Below are 21216 nucleotides of genomic sequence, written 5' to 3'. Positions count from 1 at the left end.
CTGATCACGGGAGAAATAGTGAACTGCAAAAACTGACTTTGCAGAGTGCTCAGCCCATAAGTGAAAGTTGGCTGGAAATGAAATCTTATTGAAGAAAGTCTGTGTGTTCTCTGGCGTTGAATAAGGCTGCTTATTTATTACTTTGTTATAGCTCTATACAAATACATGGATGCACTAAAATTAAGCTGTCCAGACTTACGAGAGCTGGTTGGAATCTCTCAAGGTTGCAGATGAGGAGGTGTAAATGCAGGTGCTGTGATACGACGCGTGCCCTTGGAGGGGCTTTCTCACTGGTGACAAATCTTTCTGAAATCCTCTCCTTTTTTTTGGCTTAGAATCTCCGAGGTTTTTTATTTCCCATCTACTCTCATGGATTTTAATAAAAGTCTCAAAACTGAGCCTTTATTTGAGGTAGGCTACGAGCTGAAATGCAGAAAAACATTTGATAGCTCCAATTCCTTTCTGCGTTATTTAAACAGTAGTGCAGCAAACTTTCCTCAGCGGCATTTTGCGCTGCGCGCTGCGGGTGTAGCTTTCCTTTAATGCAGCTGTTGGATTGGAACCCTCTGGCTTCATTCCAGCAGCGATCTGCCGTGTGTGCTGGAGATGAATGGTTTGTTTTCAGCAGCATTTCTTCATCTTCATCGCTTAATCTGCAATGAAATTTTACAGTCAGCTGCTGAATCCTTAAGCAATATATTTACTCCTTTTGTCCCGGGGGAATGTTTAATAACGCTGTGTACAGTAAGTGATTATAGTGGTTAATGATACAAGCTGAGAACGTATAGTTTCACATATTTTCTCCCCATCAGGAGGAGAGCTGTGGTGCAGCGCAGAGGCCCAAGTTTCTCTCTGCTTTGTACGCCCCGCTCTCAAGGCTATCAGGTGTAATTGAGTGTGTGTTGGCACCGGCAATAAGTCTTTCACACAAATCTTTCCTTGACACACACTCCCCCTTTTGGTGCCAGATGTCAAGTTCTTTTGGATGCCTGTCTTATGATTTTGCAGTTAAAGCACAGTAAATCGTGGCAGTTTGCTGTGCCTGGGCCTGGATGTTGCTCCTCACTCCACAGCATTCAGGTGCCCCGTTCCTCATCTCTGTGTGTTCCTCATGGACGTTTTGACAGTGATTCTGAAAAGCAGCTTTGCTTTTTGTTGTTGTGCTGTGTTGCTTGTTGGCTGTGGTGGTTTTAAGCTTCCATTGCTGTTCTTTGCATCTTCCATTTAAAAAAAGGTTTTGATCCTTTTATTTGCGAGTGTCACAAAAAGTTTTTCATTAATGTCGTGGTGAAAGTGGAAAATTGCCTTCAGGAGATGGAAGAAGTTCTGTCTTCAGTGCACGTTTACAGGGATCATACATGGGATAGTTTCTAGAGTGCTTTTTCCCAGTACATGCAACGTGGTTGCAGCTGATACTTGGATCTTACACCAGGAAGGTCATGGAGATGAACCTGGGCGATTATCTTTGCAGCTGGATGCTATTTGGGCTGAGCAGCTCCGCACAACTCACTGTGCCTATTGCTGGATTCCTGTGTAGGTGAGTGGCCAGGGGCAGAGCCTTTCCTTCTATTGCATCCTATACAGGCCAAGGGGCTTTGTGCTTCTCGTGGCCACAGTCAGCAGCGTGAGCCTCACAGCCCCATGCTCACACGTGGACTATTTTATGCCCAGGTTAGAAGTAGGGCTTGCCACCAGCCTACATCTGATCTGTTTTTCACAAGGAAAAAGCGCTGCTTGGTGTGGTAACGTACAATGTGCCGTGGTTCTTCTCTGTACTGGGATTCTCCTCAACCACACCTGATGAAGGCTTATTTTCCAGAGTTACCGTAGGCCCTTATCTAAAACCATTAAAGCACAGTGAGTTGATAGGAGGGCTGTGTGGACGGGTCTCTGACGACAGCATCGCCAACAGGAGCTGTTTTCCCATTTTTATTCATTAGCTTTTTTTTGGTTCGAAAGGACGAGATAAAATGTCTGGGAGCCCTCAGCGGGTTCCCTGGGCTGCCTTGGCTTCTCTCAGTGTTGTTGTTTGTAATGGTTTATAAGTACTCCCCAGTTTATTACTTCCTTTTGCTGGGCAGATTAGTTGTCATCCGTGTGGTTTTCACTCAGCGCGGTGATTCCTGACATCTCGCTGCTGGCAGATGAAAGGAGGGTTCATTGTGAATCTGAGTTTTGTGACAGAATTTTTCCAGTTTGCTGACACGCTGTCAGGCTGAATTCTGCTATTAACCCTGAAAGAAAAGCCGACTGTCGCTGTCAATATCAGGCTGAAGTCACAATTGTCTTTGAAATCCATTGTCAGTTTTGTTTTGTTTTCCAGAAATAAATGGGATACTTTTACTTTAAGTAGGCAGTAATTTTTTTTCAAACTCAGATCATTTATGTGTGTAATTCCATGGCCGGGCTGTTACATCGGTCGGCACAGCGGTTAGTAGAGGCAGTTTCCCAGGTAGTGCCAGCAGGTGCTGGGGCTGCTCAGAGGAGGAACGTTTCCTTGGGGCTGCTCCAATTTAATTTTACCTGGCAAGTATCAATTCAAGTCATCATCAGGGCACTGAAATTCCCTCTGAGCTGGTGAAGGTGTAAGGGTGAGGTGGGACTGTTGTGTGCAGCTCCTGGCACTGTGTAAATAAGAATAAGAAATATAAAAGCAAGAAAGGAAAAGGTCTCTGTCTGCATTGAAGTACAGGGAAGAGAAGTAACTCCATCCAGATACTGTTTTAAGAGCACTTTAAATGAGTAGAGTCAAAGTTTGGAGGTTTTTGCTCCTCAGTTCTCCAGTTGAGCTGAAAAATGCTCCCAAAGGCCGCAGCACAGAAGCATCCTTTACTTCAAGAACTTTTGTGTCTGGATTTTATTTGTTCTCCCCCAACCTTTGCTGTCCTCTGTCCTTTTTAGCACAGTCGAGGAGGGCAGTTTTACCCTCCTGGGCTCTTCCCTCCTCTTTCCAGCCCCTTTGCCCAGAAGAAAGCCACTCAGGCAGATGCTGCCCTTTAATCACTGCTGTTGAAACTATCGTGTTGTTCTAATAACTGATCTTCTCTTTGAGAACAACTATCAGAAGAGATCAGAACTGCATCCAGTGGCGGTGTCTCCTTGTAGGTAGGTGTGTGTGTGACCCACTGCTTGGATACAGAGCATCCATGCTGGCAAAGCAGAGCCTTCTTGGAGCAAATCTTTGTGATATTGAATAGCATCCAATGCAATGAGTCAGGAGCCACGGAAGCAATTTAAGCCAATTAATCCTTAGTGTTAAAACATATTTTGGTTGAATTTTTTATCAGACGTGTGTGTGGGAAACTGTGGGAGAAAGAAAGAAATTAGAAATACACTAAATAATAGATGAGAATACGTAGCCAAGATCTGCTTATTAAGTCCTCTTTATTATTCTAAATATTTAGTGCCAGATCCTCAGCTGGAGTAAATGTCCTCAGTTGCATTGAAGTCGATGGAATTGTGCCAGCTGGGATTCGCTATGGATCTGGCCCTTAATTTTGCTGCAGGAAGACAAGAATGTTTGGGAAGGTGAACGATGGATGGGACAGCAGGGACTTTGCTGATGGTAACACCATTTTTGCATCAATGCTAATGGGAAAAATAAGGAAGTTTGCCATAATGAAATTAGAGGAACTTGTTGATGTTATTTCATTAGGTGTCAATTTTCCGAGTACCAGTGTCCCCAAAACCTTGCATACACTGAGATCACTGCGTAGAGACTCGGGTGTTTTTCTTCCTCTTCTGTGGATGCCGGGTTTTGTACCAGCATTTCTGCTGCCCTCACCTGAGAGCTGTCACAGCAGCCGCACTGCGCTCACATTGACTGCAGAAGAAGCCATAAATGCATTTGATTTTGGAAAGCTGTTTTACACGCTGCAGCTGATTGTCCACCGTGAGTAAAGCGTGCTGTAATTTAATGCGGCGTCTTATTAAAATCCAACGTGTCATTTCATTTGGCTGCATTTTGGAAACGTATCAGCGAAGCGGATCCTGCAGTAGCTAATTCCAGCATCGCTAAAAACCCCAAACTGGTTATTTCCATAGTAAAGGAAAGGCGTTCTGCAGCACCATAAAACATTGGGCTGCCCTGCTTGGAGCTTCCACATTTATGCCTAAATCTCCCCGTTTCTGCAAGAATGGCTTTTTAAGGGGCTATTTTGGAGGACTGAAAATAACATCACAAACCGTATTTGTTATATTCTTAATTGTTTTGACCATAGAATTAATTTTAAAGTCAAAAGGGGCACTGCTTTTTCATCACTCCCGGTCCGGAATATTCAGCATGTCACAGATGTTCATGAATAATGTCCATTTAGAGCTGTTGGCAGAGCGCGCCGGCGAGTTGGCGAGATGAATTAAATGTTGGGGGGATCTGACAGGCAGCACGCTGCTTTGTGATCATTCCAAAGTTCTAATAATCTCCCTCACCTTCCCTGCCTGCCGCTAATGAAAGAGAATAGGTGATTGCACCTCGGGCTATGTTCTGCGCCTAATGACTCCTCCAAAGGCAGATTTATGAAGAAAAAATTAACTTTGAATGAGGATTGAATTGGCCCTGACAGTCTGATAGACTGTGACACAGATTCTGTGGCAAAACAGACGTAGCCCTAATTGATTATCAATATTTTAAGCAAAGTGATGAAAATAAGCATTAAGTGATGAGAAAGGCAGTCTTAATACAGTAGGCAGTAACCGGGCTATGGGGAGCCTTCGGGGAGGCTGGCCTGCTTGCCATCCCTGCATTTTATCTGTCAGCTTTCACCTTTGGCTTCCCAGCACCCACTGTCCCCTTCCAGCCTATTTTTTGCTCGCAGTTTTACTTGCAGAATGCTAATGGCCCGGGCAGGGGTGGACGCGCTCCCCTCTCTGCTGAAGTTTGTTAATATTTAACCTGTCTTGACTTGGGATAACTTGGGCTGCTCTGCACTGTGCGCACCATAGATTTGAGGAGTTCCTTCTGCTGCTCTTTCCTGCTGCCCTGTACAGCTTATAAGTTGTGATGATGAGCAGAAGACAGCAACAGAACTGCCGGGGTGGCGCCGAAGGGTCTGTGCCTTCATGGATGGTTTGATTGTACCCAATGTTCAGATGAGGGGAAGAAAATATTCGGCTTTTGCCTTTCTGATAGGTTTTTCTTGAGGCGTAAACCTGCCAGAACGGATGCTGGGTGTCTTGGGAGAAATGAGAAGGTGAAAATGATAAGAATCGTAGACTTGTTGTGGTTGGGAAGGACAAAAAGACAGAAGAAACGGAGCAATCCTGGTTACACCGAGGTGCGCACAGCGCTGCTGCTGCTGCATCCTGCTCCTGCCTGGGACTGTACCGCACAGATGAGCTGCTGTGAGCTCGGGGTGCAATTTTGGGGATGTCTGCTGGCTAACTTTACTTGTCGGCATATGAATATTTAGCAGAGAGCATCGCCGCAAGCCTCGATAAATTCCATGTACCAGAGAAAAATGGCATGTAAATTAAATAAGGCCTTGTAAATTAATAATAGATTGCCATTGTATTTTTATATGCAAGCTGACTGAATATTTTATAAGTGCAAAAATGTTTGTGTTTAAGAAAAGTCTGTCTGATCAGCATCGCGGGTTGCACGGCTGCGCTCTGGGTGCTGCGTCCTCATGTTCCTGCCATCAGACCTTCCAACTGCATTTCCCAAACATTGTTTTTCCTGCAGGTTTCTCTTGCTGCCCCTGCTGGGCAGGGTGAAGGGTTGTGTGTGATGACATACAGGGGATGCTCAGCCTCGTACCTCTGGCTTGTGAGACGTTTCAGGTAGAACTAACTGCAGCAGGCAGTCATGTCCACACATTGAATCCTTTCATTGACAGCCATTGGCTTTGGCTGCTCTCAGAGACATGCTGATGGCCATCATCTGTTCAGAAGATGATTTATTTGCAAAGACCATTTGTTTCTTCTCCTCTTCTGTTTTCCTGGAAAAGCTTCATGCTCTTTTTGTTCCATCAGCTGTAGTCTCCAAAGTGGTGGTTCCAACGTTTCCTGTCAGCGTAATGTCGTGCAGTCAGACTGTGTTTTAATGCAGACCCATTGATTTTTTTGCTGTGTTTCTGACATTGCTGTGGCCAGCTGCAGGTGGCCCTTGGTCCTGGAGCTGCTGGTGGGGAGCACAGCAGAGCGAGCAGCAGAGATGGGGACTTAACAGGCTGAGATAGCTGGGGTTTAATGGGGTGCTTACTTACACTTCTTGTCTAATAACAGGGGGAATGGTTTAAGGTATTTTAGGTTTTTCATTTGAGTATGTGGCATTAAGCAAAGCTTGAGGCCGTGTTGGTCACGCTGTGATTTAAACTGTTGACTGATTTGGGCACAAACCATTGCCAGAGCACTGACATCGGGGGTTTGGACAGAGCCTTGCTTGACTCGATCAAAACAAGCAGCATTTTTCCTGGTGCTTGGTATGTGAGTGGTGGTGGAGTATTCAGAGGGCTTTGGGAGGGCTGTTGGCATGCAGTTCTTACAGCCACCAGTGGCCTTGCTGACCTGGTGTGGTCACAGTGGGCAGTGCCCATGACCTCGGAGCCTGGCTGCTCTGCAGATTGATGGGCTGAGTTGAATTGTTGTTAATGAGCGATTCTGCGCAGGAAATTGTCCTCATGGTACTTCCTAAATGGCTCCATTGTCCACGTAATTAACTGGGAGGTGGAGGGACATCTCTGTTCCTGCTGGCTGAAGTCATAACTGCCTTACAAAGGCTGCACACAGGCAGGTTGGAGGTTGTGTATACAGGGCAGAAATGCAGTCACAGAGCAGGAGTGAGTGTGGTTTGGTACTTTTGCTCAGATAACTGTTGGGGTATCCAATGAATTGCTCCCGTGCTGCAGCAAATCAGTGAGGAAGAACAAAGTCGCATCGCGGAATAGATAAATCACATCTAGGCATGGCGGTTTATTGAATCTAAATTGTGCCCAGTTGGCCCAAGAGCGATATAAGCCATCCATCTTGTGCTGATAATGGAGGTTCTTGAAATCCACCTGATGTTTGCATTATTAAATTTCAGCCTAATGAGCTCTGCTAATACATATTGAAGGCAGTAGTGAGGAGCAGAACGGGAATCCGAGCGGGATAATTTGAAAGAAACATAAGCTGAGCATTTTACATGACTCAAGGGGTATATCTACAATTACGCATATAACCAAAATTGAATTTAAATGGAATTTCTATTATCCTTGTCCTTTTACCAGGGAGAATAGAGTGTAAATGAAGTAAAAGTCTTTCGAGTTGCCAGCGGTTTGTTTTTATTACCTGATTTAATAGATCCTTGTAACGATCCTCACTGGCAGAGAAGTTTTAATATTTCATGGCTTTAAGTGTAGTCTGACTATGTATAAAGGCACGTGAACGATGTGATGACAGCGTGGGCACCAGATCGCTCAGTTACAGCACTGGAAGTTGTGTGCTGCGGGGAACCATGCGGGACATGGGGGCTGCATGGCCTCACCTGCAGCTGCTGAGCTGAGCTGTGCATCCCAGCATTGCCGGGTGCTCGCCAACCTGAGCAAGGAACTGCTGCTGGTGCTGCAGCACACAGCACGTGTGGTACAAGCAGAGGCCAGCTCTGAACTCTGAGTTCCGCTTCCTTCATGTCTCTTGTTCATTGTGACACGGTGAAACTTTTTAAAACTTACTATTTCATCACATGTAATGCTATTAGGGACTTCTTCTCGCTTAGTTCACTCATCAGGCAGCGAGATGGCAATAAAAGAGAATGGCTCCTTTGAGACATTAATGCTTTGGAATAAATGATGTGCTAGAACAGAAATTTAATTAATTTACAGAGTATATTGATAGTCCCTTGTTACTGTGCTGTGTATTTTTAATCTTCTTTAACATCTGTAGTAGAGTGTTTGAAAACCCCTGCAGTTGAGCAACTAGTAGATAATTAAGTAATAAGCGAAGAGGTTTCTGGAGAGAAAGAGGCTCTTTTAAGGAATGCTGTCAGAGCATGAATAAGGCAGTGCTGCTGCCATTGGCAGTGCCAGGTAAGAGCTTTTGGACTCCAACTTCAGGGTGGGACCTGCGGAGACAAACCTGAAATTGGGTTCATCTCCGGAGGAAACGCTGCGTGAGATGCAGGAACTAATTACTAACTTTATGTTGTTGTGTTTCTTCTCTTCTCAGCTAAAGCAGATGAAGCCCTAAAGGCTAAAGAGAGAAGTGAAGAAGAGGCAAAGAAAAGGAAGGAGGAAGGTAATGCATTTTTTTTTTTCCAGTAATAAACTAAAGCATCCTGTGTCAAACCCGTTATTTTTAAGAGAGGGGTTCCAGTTGGGTTCCATGTTTCAAAACTCAGATGTAGTCTCTGTTACAAATTCATGCAGTTAATTCCCTTTGTCTCTTACTTTTGGTAAGCAGCCGAACGGTTTGTGTTACATTATCAGGTTGTCCCAGAGCATCCAGCACAGCACACACTACGTGCTTCAGAACCAGCCCAGGTTGGTGCCCCTGGCTGGGGGTGGAGCAGCTGCTGTTGCCCTTGCAGCTGACCCAGTGTGGTTAGTGCCTTTCCGAGGTGGCGGCTGGTGCTGAATGATGCGCTGAGCACCCATGGGGTCCAAATGTGGGTCAGTTCAGCTCCATTTTGCTCAGAGCTCCTGGTGATGGTGGGCATTTGTTGTTCCTGACAGAGCTGTTGCTGCAGGTTCTGCACAGGTTCAGGTGAAACGCTCAGGTCTGACAGAGTATCTGGTACTGGGAGCTCCTGCTGTACTGGGCAAAAATGAAAACAGGGTGTCATTACCTTTGAAAAATTGGAACTAATCAATTGCATTTTTTTCGGTGTTTGAAAGAGGTTGGAGGTGTTTGCATTTAATAAACTTTCAGTTTAATGATGTTTAAAAGACAGTGAAATGGATGCTCAGCTTTTTTTGCCACTTCAAAGAACGTTGAGCAATCATTACATCTGAAGGAAGTATTTCCTTTTATGTTAATTTTGTAATTATGTTATCTGGAATGCACTGTGAGAACTTATTATAACAGACACGGTGAAGCTCCCGAATCCACATGTGCCCCCACGGCAGCGCTGCACTCCCACCCCACAGCAGTGCTTTCTGAGGGCTGCTGCTCATTAAAGCTAACGTGGGGGTGATGGAGGATAACAGGTTCGTGGACCCCTCAGCTTCAAAGCAGGAGGTTTATTGCTGCTGCTGTCCCACTCCACAGGTGGCCTCTGCCTTTGAAGCCTGTGGTTTCACTTGTGCTACACCAGGAGCACACGGAGCTCCCAGTACAGCTGTGTAGGCAGACACTTGTTTATGAAGGAGCTCTTTTTGTCTGTAGGACATGGACGAGTCCAGAAAAGAGTCTCAAGGTGCCAGTGACAGCACTGCAGCTCCAGGCTGCCCTGGTGCAGCTGAGCACTGGGAATCCTCTCCTCCTTGGGAGCTGACCTAGTATGGAACACGAACTGCTTGCAAGGTGACATGGTCTTCCTCTGATTTGTCTTGTGGCGACTCTCAGCAGAGTGGTTGTGTGTAGCTGAGTAGGATTTGGTTGTGATTTGGAAATCTATGGTGACTTTCCCTAGGGAGAACACACCAAACTGACAGATCCATCTTTAAAAAGATTGCCTCGCACACAGAAGGCATCGTAGCATGCACTATATTAATTTATATTAAAATATTATAATATATATGTTATGCACATGCTATTTATATATATATATATGCATATATATGTATAAATAAAAGCCTGTAAAAATTGGTAGGAATTGTCCAGCCCTGCTCTGCTTTGTACAGTCTTGCAGCTTCTATCTGTTGCATGTTGCCTGTGAGATGCCAGAAGGTGAAGCTGAGTTAGATTTGAGTTCTCATGCCCACTGGTGGTCAGTGAGAACACGAGTCCAGGAGAGGCACCACGTCCATCCATCAGTCCTCATCTGTGCTCCCCCATCCATGGAGTGCTCCCCAATCAGGACGATGGTTCATGCCCATACTGGGCTGGGGGCTCAGGGCTGCCTCCCATCTGCAGGCCGTGGTGCTGAGGTCTCCTCTTGTGCAGGTTTGCAGCCTGTGTTTTGGAAAATGCGTGTGCGGTTTTCCATTGTGTCCATTGTGAGGGACTCGTGTGCTGGTGATTGTTTTGCTGGCAGTAGTTAGGAAGGCTGAGTATGGAAAGGCGAAGGGAAAAGTGGTCCGTTAGGGAGGAAGGAACAATGGTGAGTTAGAGTGAAAGCAGGAGGAAAAATTATTAATACGCAGCAGCAGAACTGTCCTGTGGTGCCTTTGGAAAAGTCGTGAGGCTGCTGAGTTGTTCTGAAATGAATAGAGATGTGTCCTGAAGAGAAGCTCATTGAACAAAGCCTATCAATTTGTCTGCGAGGCCGGCTACTAATTAAGCACAAAATGCTTTATTTTCAGTGGCAAGTAAGTAGCTGATTAGATTGTTTAACAAGTGTGTCGGCATACCCAGCCCATGAAGCATCCCGAGCCACGTGATCCCAGCACAGCGTGGGGAGCACCAGCTCTGGGTGGTTCCATTTCTATGCTGGGTGTGCTTTGCAGGCTGTAGGTTTCGTTCTGTTTTCTGCTTTGCAGAAATCTTATTGGTGAGGTGGTGCAGATCCTGCAAGGATGGGTGAATTACAGCTGCCCTGCAGTGCGGAGGTGCTGCCTGCTGGCCCGTACTCAGTCTGCTCAAGCCAGAGTTGCCTCAGATACCCCCAGATTCATCAACAAAGTGTTGTGTTTTTTTAATGAAACCAAAATCACAGTTTCTCCTGATGTAGCATCCCAGAATTCTCCGTTCTATCCTTTAACACGCCGCTCTGCAATGCAAACACACGGGGCTGCCAGCACACCTGCAGCAGCCGCCAGCTCTGCTATGGAGCCACAGGAAGCACCACCACGTGCAGACCAGCAGCTGTTCCTCTGCTCATAACGCTGCCTCTGCATCCCCACCCCATCGTGGGGGCGTCCCGACATCACTTTTATTATAATTTTATTGCCAAATCAGGTGTGAGATTAGATGTTGGATGTTACATGTAATCTGCTCAGAAATCAAATTATGTGACCTCCAAGCCCACCGCCACCCCCTCCCGCTGCTTTGCTGCTCAATATGCAGCGTTCTGCTGTCATGAATACAAATAGAGGACAAATTAGAATCTACAGACAGCTGACCCGAGCTCCAGATTAGAGGCTGGGGGCTTGTGCTGCTTTCAGTGCTTTAATTACCATAGTCCCTATAGCCAGTTGAAGGACACGCGCAAAAATGATTTCTGTGACAAAAAAGCAAAGAAAGAAAGGGAAAGGCTCCCTCCTTCTCATTTGAATTTTTCAGTTTGATTGCATTTGCACTTCCATTGGAGCTATGCTAATTCGCTGCATGAAATTAGGCCTATTAATGAAGAATGCACCACTTTTAACAGAGAGCTTTTTCTTTTCTTGCTTTGTTTTTGCTTCCTTGCTTCTGTTTGGGGCTGTGTGAACGCAGCACCGGGGCCTTGAGGGCTTTTCCTGCCCAGCCCATGCAGGGATCTGAGATGTGCAATGAGAGCAGTGCCATGGGAGGGACTCACATCCCTGCAGCAGCCATCCCAACATGTAGCACCACATCCCTGCACAGCTTCGGGACCATTGGTCTGAGGGCAGCGTGCAGAACAGTATTTAGAAGATGTCCATGTGAAAAACAGGTGCCGTGGAACACGTTCTGCAATTGCAAGGAGAGAGAGGCCCTGCGAGGTGCTGAGAACAAGCCCAAGTTTTATACCATGCAGCTGAACCAGGTTTGTGCCTTTGGAATCAGTCCATACATCAGTGTGGCTGTGCTGCCTGCTCTGGGCTGGTGCTGTCCCCGCGCCTTCAGTCCCCTATTTGCATTTTGTGTTTCTCATGCGTGCTGGCCCAGTGTTGAATTGATTAGTTATGCCTTGCTGGTAAGCAGGGAAACATTTTTATATACTCTGGGGAAATAAATTTGGCAGAAAATCAGCATGAGTAGATTTAATTATCACTCGGAGACCTTTCCCTTTTCTGGCTTAGTGATCCTGAAACTCTGTGTTTCACTGAAATCTGTGTGGACGCTAAGCTTCGCTTCCCAATTTGTTCCTCCGCGCAATGATAAGCCAAGCAATTACTGGTTTATTGATTTTTCATCATGGCAAATTTAAAGTTGATTTTTTCCTGAAAAGGCAGGGGTGATTAAGTGTTTCCCCTCGGTTTAGTACAAGAGAGCTGTGTGGCAGAATCTAATATCCTGAGGTCAACCTCCGCAGGCAGATAATACGGTGTCTTGGCCACGTGTTAAGGAGAGGAATCGGGGCTACAAATGTGATAGGATATATGTGGAGACAGTTTAATTTGCTCCATTTATATGAACAAGTCATGTGGCACATGCTTGGAAAACATCATTTTGAATAGGCTTGGAAATGAAGCCCACGTGGGTGGAGGAGCAGGGAATGCAAACATGAGAGGCATCCAGCACTCCGTGCTAGGAAGGAATTGTCTTTAGACACAAGTGTAACAGATCAGCCGTGCTTAAATCACAGATGTTACTGAAATGTAGTAGTACTGAAATGCAGCATCACCTGTACTGCAGGTTGAACCTGGTGTGGAAAAATAAGTTGAATTCTTTGAGTCTGAGAATGATGGTGTTTGTGTCTGAGCTCTGCACGGCAGTGCTGGTGCGGCTGCTTTGGAGCACGTGGGCTGATCGCTTTTACTTCAGAATGGGAAAGGTTCCCACAACAGTCGTTTTGCTCTTTTCCAAGTGGACTTGTAAAGCTCACCCTGTTCCCAGCTGCCTTTGGGATTTATCTCAGGGATGAGGTGTTCCTTACGCTCATCTTTAACCTGTTAGATGCGAGTTCTGGCAGAGCTGGTGTGCCGCAGGGTTGGGTTTCCCCATGACAAGGCCATGGATGGAGCACCCTGCTTCACTTTGCACTGCATTTGGTGACAGCCGTAAGCTACACCTGGGTGTCAGTGGTATTACAAACACCATCTGAATCTGCTACAAAAAGATTTGATTGCCTGAGGTCAGGCCGTCTCGCTGTAATAAGTTAAAGTGCTTTACTCACTGATACAGAAATATATTAAGATGCCCTTAAGTTCGTTAGTTATTGCCTTAGGTCATAGTTGATGTCCAGTAAATTTTGCTGAAGTTCATTGTTGTGGCAGCGGGCTGAACTCGGGCTGTCTCTGTGCTCTCCTGCAGCGTTATGAACATACATACGTCACCTGGAAGGAGCAATGCTTTGTTTTAATCCTTGAGTTCGCATATGAACAGTCCAAGATGTGGTTTTATTGCACGCGTTAGCTGGAAAGCTGTGGAGCAGAGCATCGCACAAAGGCTGCGTGTGATGGCTGCGGAGAAATTGCAGTGCACCTTTATTTGAAGGAAAATGGATTAAAACCAACAACTTCCCTTATATCATCCGGGGAAGCATCTTGTTTTTCTTCTCTATTAAAATGCAAAGCAGCATTTGTCTGTTTTCATATGCATTTATGGAGGGAAGAAATGAGGTGGATTTTCTTCTGTCTCGAAGCCCATTAACATGTGGGATCCATGAAGGCGATCAGCGAGGTGTGCTCTAATATTAAAAATCACTTTGCAGTATCTGAGGCACTTCAGTAAATACAGCAGGTACAATTAGTGCTTTATTTATGCATCTTATGAAGATGAAGAGCTCCATGAGATGATGATGGCGATTCAAAGCTGAAACCCCAGCTGACAAAAGTTGTTTCCTTTCCCTCCTGTCCCCCAAAAGAAAAATTCTCCTCTCCCAGTTATGGGTGTAAATCAGCGTCACGTTAGGAAATGGCCATTTCAGATCCCTTCAGATGAAGAATTGACACCAGAGTTGTGCTCCACGGCTGCCCTGGAAGGGGTGGTTGGGTTGGGGTTGAGCCTGTAGTAAACCCACAAGTGGCAATGCAGATGAAGTCGTGCTCTCTGCCACGGGGTGATTTATTAATTCTTTTATAAATTAAAAGTCTGGAAATTGTCTACAAAGTTTAAGGCAGATGAAAAGTAAAAATTGCTTCTGTATTTCATTACTGTTGAGCATTTTACCATCGTCTTGATGGCATTTGTTTGTGCTAAAGGATAAGTCTGAGACGAGCATCAGTTAAGGTAATGGGATTGTAAAGCAATCACATAATTAGTTATCTGACTTCGATCATTTACCACAAATTTATAGCTACCTATCGAAAAGCTGCTTCTGGAAGGGAAGATAAACAAGGGCAGGAGTCGGAGCGCAGGGCAATGGGCTCCTGCACTCCTGTTTGTTTATTTTCTTCATTGAAAGGAAAAGAAAAGGAAACCCAAAGCCACACAAACACAGCTCCCCCCTCCAAAAAATGCAACACAAAACCCTGCAGAATTCTCCAGAAATATAAAGAGTGATTATTTATCCCTTAAATATTTCATTTAAATTCTGAAGTTTGATCTTTAATTTTCCATTAATTTTCACTGTTTGCTCTGTTGAGGTTTTCATTTGTCAAAACTGTTAGCTCTTGGGTATTAGTTACGCAAATATTGATGTGTAGCTTTGGCCTGTTCGCTATCAATTGAAATCAGGAAATCAATAGACTTAATAGCTCCTCATTACCCAGTTGATGCATTTGCAGGGCTGAGCTGAGCACTGTCAGCGAGCGATCAATTCGGTCACCAGCTCTTACATGGTCACCACTGCCATGGGCTCCACGTTCCTTGCTGGGTGCTGGGGCACAGTTCCCTATAACCCCCCAATGGGGAGCCCAGAGCTGGGGCACTGTGGGACCAGCACAGCTCCTGCATGCTGGGGAATACTGAGGTGACTGGAACTGCGGTCACACAGAAACATCCACATTTGGTCCAAGTCCACGTGCACATCATTGCTCTGCATCTAAAAGTGCCAGAGTTCAGAGCACCGAGCAGCAGAGTGTTTGCTGGCGAATAATTCTTAGTCTGCATTGCTTTTCTCTGGTGTTATTGCAAGAAAGTTGTGTCATTCACTTTAAGTATGTTTCTTCTCTGGAAATAAGTTATTAAAATCAAAGAAAAAAATCCAGACACTCGATAAACATGCAAGATGAGTGAAATACGGGCTAACTTAATGATATTTTAGATGATATACATAATTATAGCAGAAAGGTCAGGGTAGGTGGCAGTTTCCCAAGTATATGGAGTGTCAGAAAAACCCCCAAAGTGTGAGTTTTAATTGAGTTATGTTTTCTTTCCTTGGTGTTGAAGCATTAAGGCATTACCCCATTCCTGGGCTGAGCTCCTATAATTTCACGTGGCAGAATTCCCAGCTCTGCATTTTGACAGTGAAACCACATCATGTGCAGGCTCCTTCCAGGAATGAAATACGACTTTGTGTTTGTCTCCAAATCATCGCTTTCTTTTTCATTTTAAACAAAAATATATTTAATGCCGAGGAAAATAAACTTTACAAGGGTGAAGATGAAGTGAATGCTATTTCTGAAGTGTGGGAGATCTGTGAAGAAATGCAGTGAGACGGACAGCTGTGACAGGAAGAAAGAAGTGGATGGAGGAGAACCAGTGGGACACAGGTGGACTATATGGGGTGGGGTGGCCTGGTGAGAGCAGCAGTGGGAGCTGTGGGTCCCCTGCTCCCCCCTCTGCAGACCCTGCCTCTGGGGTTTGTGCCAAGGGAGCAGGGGATGGCAGCAGGGTTCAGCAGTGCTGTTGCCCACTTAGGCTTGGTGCTTGTGGGCGTAGTGCAGCTTAAAGCAGCGGTGCCAACAGAAACGGAATGCTGGGCAGGAGCCTTGCAGCCTTCATTGGCACCGAGGCCTCTTACCAGCAGGAGAGGGCTCTGTGCTGGGATGTGGGAAGGTGACTTCACTACACCTGTTCCCCAGGGGGAGAGGAGCTGTATATTAGAATTGTTTTCTCCAATGGAAGAAATTAGATTCTTCCATTTTTGCAGAAATTGAAGGGAAAACACAGAATTAAGCACTGTAACTTTGAGGTGAATTATTGCAAGTTTTCTGTAGGATCTCTGCTTCAGTCAGCACTGCTTCATCTCAGACAGCCTTTCCTTAGCAGGAACCAATAGCTCACTTCTCATTACTCAGCGTGCAGGTCTGTACTGTTGTTATCCAGACTCATCCTAGAGCATTGTCAGGAACTTCTGCTCAGCTTTGGAGCTCATCAGGCACTGAAGGACCACAGCAGCTGGTGCCTTTGTCTGTGACAGCGCTGTGCCATTGGTGCACATCAGCCTTGGTGGGATGTGTAGAAGAGAGCAGGGACAGAGGTACAGCAGGCACCAGGTGGGGAGAGCTTGAAAGCAGAGCGTGCTCCTCAGTGTGATCCATTCTATCTGGTGCTTTCTGTACCCCAACACAGCTCCATCTTTCATTTAGCCACTTACTTTGTATTCGGTGTTTGAGGGTAACCAGGGTGGTTCTCACTCCCACGTGCTTCCCTTGATGTGTTGCTGAGGATCAATACGTGCACTGGGATATGAGCAGGGCGGTCACTGCACAGCACTGGGAGCTGCTCCAGCACAGAGCTCAGAGCACAGCGTGAGCTGCTGCTGCTGGTACGTCCTGCTGGGCAGGGCCCAGCTCTGCTCCCTTGGTGCCTGCAGTGGGGAGTGGTGGGTGTGGAAATAGTTTTATTTGTCTGAAAGCCTTCGAGAGACTCGGATAAGTTCAATATAGACAAATTGTTACATATTAAACGTATGCGTAATATATCCACTCGTTAGTTTGTACATACAATACAGAGGTTATTTGGGATACAGATACATAAAAGATAGAAGAACCCAGTAATTGCCTTTAAGATCGGAGCACAAAGCATTACCTTGGATTTTACAAGGCCAGCGAGCAACAAAAGAGCAGTAATTTATGAGCTCAGTGTAAAAGAATAGCATAATTGCATTAAAAATTAATGCTAATGAACACTAAAATGGGGAAGGTGGTTATGATGAAAGTTTGTATTCATCTTCCCTGGTTTGAATGATGGCTAGTGGCTTGATTAATGGCTTAATTTCTATCAATTAGCGGGGAAAAATCTCCTACGAGACAAGGGTAAATTGAGCATCGAATTACATTTCTTGCTTTTGTGCACTGAGAAAAGAGCTGCACGCCTCCAACGTGGGCTGCAGTGACAAACACAGCGTGCCCTGCACTGGGCTGTGGGGGCTCTGCCTGCAGGGGCTCAGCTGGGGGCACTGCCTGCCCCACTGCCTGCCCCCATGCCCTGCACAGCATCGCTGCCTGCCCCACCGCAGCTCTTCCCTGTGTGCTTGTGAGTGCCTGAGGAGGCTGCAGAGTTCAAGTGGGCATGGGAAATGAGGGGGAGGCGAACGTGCGTGCAGGGCATAGAGCAGGAATCCAGGTGTTCTCGTGTCACCTATTTCTAGATTCCTCATTGTCATCTGTTTGATTTTGCCCCTGGTATGTCTGTTGTTCTGAAGAGAGATGTTACTGTGCCAACTTGTTTCAAAATACTATGAAAGGTGGATTATGTGGTTGTAATACATTAAAGCAACGTAATTAAGCACTCATACTTACAGCTGGATGTGAAGAACACAAATTAGCCATAAAACCTCTCCCTGGCCGCAGCAGCTCAGCGTGGAGCCTTGTTTAGGGATGGTGGAGCCCTGGGTAAAGCCAGGGGACAGGGATGGTTCTCTGCAGTGCTGCTGTTTGCTCTGCTGTCCTTTGGGGTCTTCTTTCTGTCAATGTGTGAGAAAAAGAACAAAATAATTGCAACTTTTCTTCTGGAATGGCCCATCTGTAAGAAATGTCCCGACAATCCCGAGTGCAGCAGTTACTTGTGCTCATGGCAGCACAGTAGAAAGGCTTTGCTGGGCACTGAGGTGGTATTGATTTCATTTTTGTCTGTAGCCTCTCAGCTTTCTGACTCCATTATTCTTGATTTTACTATGAAATACATATCCTTTCTACTGACATCTGACAAACAACACATGGAAGTCATTTTATCTACCAATAATGTGTTTGTCAAAAAATATCACTCACTAATGGGTTATGCTTCCTCCAGTCCATTTTCCCAAGTTAATGTCACTGATGTAATTCTCAACATTTAGTGATTTTTTGCCCTTAATAATTTGTCATCCCCTCTGGTCTGTGTAAGACCCGGGCAGGACGCAGTGATGGGCTCCTATGTGCACTGCTGACCCCCATTCCCAATGCTGTGACTACCACGTGCCCCTGAGCTGGAGCCCCCTGGTGAAGGAGGGTTTCCTCTCTCAGCAGGGCACTGGTCTGTTTGTTTTTATACTTCCTATGGCATCTTCAGACATCTTTTTTAATATAGAATTTGTATAACTGGAATGTTGTCATGCATTGAACAGCAACTCCAACTCAGTGTTCTTATTTTTACTAAGGGAGAAAGGTTTTGTGTCGTCTTTGTAACAGGAGCTCATAGGCTGCATTGCAAGGAGCATATGCTGTGGTAAAATACATTGAGCGCATTGCTTAGGCACAGCATTTACTGCAGGCTTACAGTAATGTATACTGACACTACACCTTCTTTTTGTAGACCAAACCACCCTGGTAGAGCAAGTGAAACGAGTGAAAGAAATTGAAGCTATTGAAAGTGACTCCTTTGTTCCACAGACATTCAGATCAAGTAAAGAAGTCAAAAAGGTAAGTTTGCAGTGTCCTTCCTTGGTGCGCAATCCCTCCCAAGTCAGGTGGGATCTTTGCCATGAATACAGTTTCCATTGATGAAAAGAGCATCAGAGCTGACATTCCTAAATGCCACCACTGGGCTCAGCCTTTGGACAAGGACTCTCCTGTGTTGTTGTGTGGGTGAAGGAAGGATACATTTAATGAAATGCAGCTGTTTTGATAGTGCAACTCTGCTGCACAACTCTGATTGTTAAGTCTTTTAAAATCGCATGCAGTCATGAGGATTTTTTTAAAGAAAAGTAGAATTAAAATGCAAAAATAATCACACATTTATATTGTAGTTAAAGGAAGAGATGAGGATTTTCAATTCTGCTTAGCTGAAACCAGAGCTCAAGCCCATATTTGCTCACTATAACAAAAAGGCGTTGTTTGCAGGCAGCTTTCAAAAACTGAATGTTAGACATCCTTATTTCAGACCTTTATCGGCATTTTGGCTGCCAACTCTTCTACAAACTCAGATGCTGCTTTTGGAAGCATTCAAACAAAGGCTTGCTTCAGTTTCTCCATCTGACAACAAAGCGTTTGGAATCACCGCTGTATGTTTCCCTGAGAACATGCATTTTCTTTTCAGAAATATCCAACAAGTTCACACCGCTCCTTCAGAACACGATCCCACAACCAAAGCTCCCATTGCCCTTGGCAGTACCTGCTTCACTTTGTGTGTGTGTGTGAGTCCGTGCCCAGTCTGTGCATGCTGAGAACCATTCGCTGGAGGATCTTTCTGTGCATGTGCTGCAGTTCAAAGAGGGCTGAATGCTCAGCTAAGATACTGTCGTGTCTGAGAGTCCGAGGGTGAAATACTCACTGTGTTTCTTTCTTTTTAGACAGTAGAACCTCCCGAACTAAAATATGAACCCATCACTATAGGAGCAGGATCTGTTGAAGCATCTGCCTCTGAAAAAGAAACAGTGCCTGCCAATATTCCTACTGCCATCAAATACCAGGACGATAATTCCTTAGCACATCCAAACGTAAGTGTGTCGATACTTCTCTTTTAGAACAGCGAGGCCCATTGAGTGTGACCAGGTGCCCTAACAACAGCCTTGCCATGATGCTCATCAAATAGTCTTTGGTGTGAAGTGTGTTTACCAATGGGCCACTCACTGGCTCAAAACAGATGACTTTCCTTGCATAATCCAACAGAGAAGAATTATGAATGAGGAGCTTCCTTTGGCTAAAAGATGAATAGATACAAGTGAAACATTTTTGTTCTGTATTTTGACTTGCATTTTAATGGTCTTTTTTTTTTTGGTTTTTTTTTTTTAAAGAATGAGGAAGTTTTAGGGGGAGACTGAAGTTAGGCCGCGTTGGCTTTCAAAATACTGAGGTCTCAACTTTAACTTCTGTACTTATGCCAGTATTTTAATACCTGTATGTAGCTGGGCTTCTTTTCGTGGTGCTGACATTGCATGTACATATTTCAGCACGTTATAACAAATTGAAGTTGTGCCTACTTTTGTTCTTCTCCCCTTCATCTCTCAGCTGTTCACTGAGAAGGCAGAAGCAGAAGAGAAGTGGTTCCAGAGGCTGATTGCTCTGCGGCAGGAAAGGCTGATGGGCAGTCCGGTGGCCTGAGCAAAGTGCTGCAACCATCGTGAATGAGTTCTCTGTGAGCACTATGAAATCCTACCGTTAAATTGTTTGATTTTTCTCTTTTGAGAGGATTTTAATAGTCAGGAGGAGTTGTACAGAGAATAAATATTTCATCTGAATACACAAGAATGTTCCATTCTGCGTTTTTTCCCAGCTCATCGCTGTGTTACTTGGGTTGCTGAGAAGGGAAGGCTATCCTAGACATACAGCTTCCAGATCCCCCCAAAATATATAACCATGTAACAGATTAAAGAGAAATGAAAAAAAATAAGGCTGTCAAAAAAAGTTCAGATTTACCAATGCTCAGACAGCTGGAGTACAAATGATGCCACCCTGGGCCATCAGATCTTTTGCAGCTGAAGAAGGATCCAGGGCAAATTATACTGCTGTTATCTTTTCTTCCTTCCACTGTGGGCAGTCTCGTTGCCAAGGGGCCACCTGAACTGACGTGCTCTGCCCCTCACCTCCTGCCTCACTCTTGGTGGTCTTAAGTGGGAAGAAATGCTCTTTCAAATTTTCCTCATTGTCCACCCACTGCTGTCAGCATCCTGGGCTTTATTTAGGGAAAAACCATGTTGCACTTTTAAATAAACCTTTTACATTTCCAGCAGTTTTCAATAGCTGTGTTTCCTATGCAATTTTAAGCATATTAAAATGATTGATAAGCAGTAAAAAACAGTTTTCTCTGCATTCTTAATGGAAAATAATATAAAGATTGTGTCTATTGATGCAGACCTTTGTCAAAAAGAATAACAACTTGCCTATTTCTGTGCTGAGAGGCTGCTCTCAGTGTCTGAAGTTTCCATTTGTCCAGGCCTGTCTTTAAAATAATGAAAGATTAGTCAAATTCGGCCATGGCAGAATTCTCCCTAAAATATATTTACAAATAAAAAAGTCTGCCCGCCATCCAACTAAATACGAGAGATAAACAAAACACAGGCGTGTTTATTTTGAGGTGTCTAGCAGATCTGTGGAAAAACTATGATATTGA

General features: G+C 45.1%; 1 protein-coding gene across 10 annotated transcripts in view; it reads left to right on the top strand.

Annotated features, from left to right (window-relative positions):
• The window catches only part of RSRC1 (arginine and serine rich coiled-coil 1), a 97980-nt gene that overhangs the window by 76047 nt on the left and 717 nt on the right, over positions 1 to 21216 (top strand). For 6 of the 10 annotated variants that reach the window (XR_014933438.1, XR_014933437.1, XM_015872094.3 and 3 more), the window contains 4 exons: positions 8143 to 8211; positions 18481 to 18587; positions 19457 to 19603; positions 20115 to 20351. Coding sequence is in view for 8 of the 10 variants with exons in the window: in XM_015872094.3 (XP_015727580.2) it covers positions 8143 to 8211; positions 18481 to 18587; positions 19457 to 19603; positions 20115 to 20207 (416 nt within the window). In the remaining 2 variants the exon portion in view is untranslated. Of the gene's footprint in view, positions 1 to 8142; positions 8212 to 18480; positions 18588 to 19456; positions 19604 to 20114; positions 20352 to 21216 lie in introns of those variants that run through there. The other 4 variants (XM_085513394.1, XM_085513396.1, XM_085513393.1 and 1 more) reach the window with 1 other exon arrangement.

This window comes from Coturnix japonica, chromosome 12 (genome assembly GCF_054131305.1).
Source record: "Coturnix japonica strain WE chromosome 12, WE-NBRP24, whole genome shotgun sequence".
In the NCBI taxonomy this organism is placed as follows: domain Eukaryota; kingdom Metazoa; phylum Chordata; class Aves; order Galliformes; family Phasianidae; genus Coturnix; species Coturnix japonica.
This window is presented reverse-complemented; position numbering and strand designations above follow the sequence as displayed.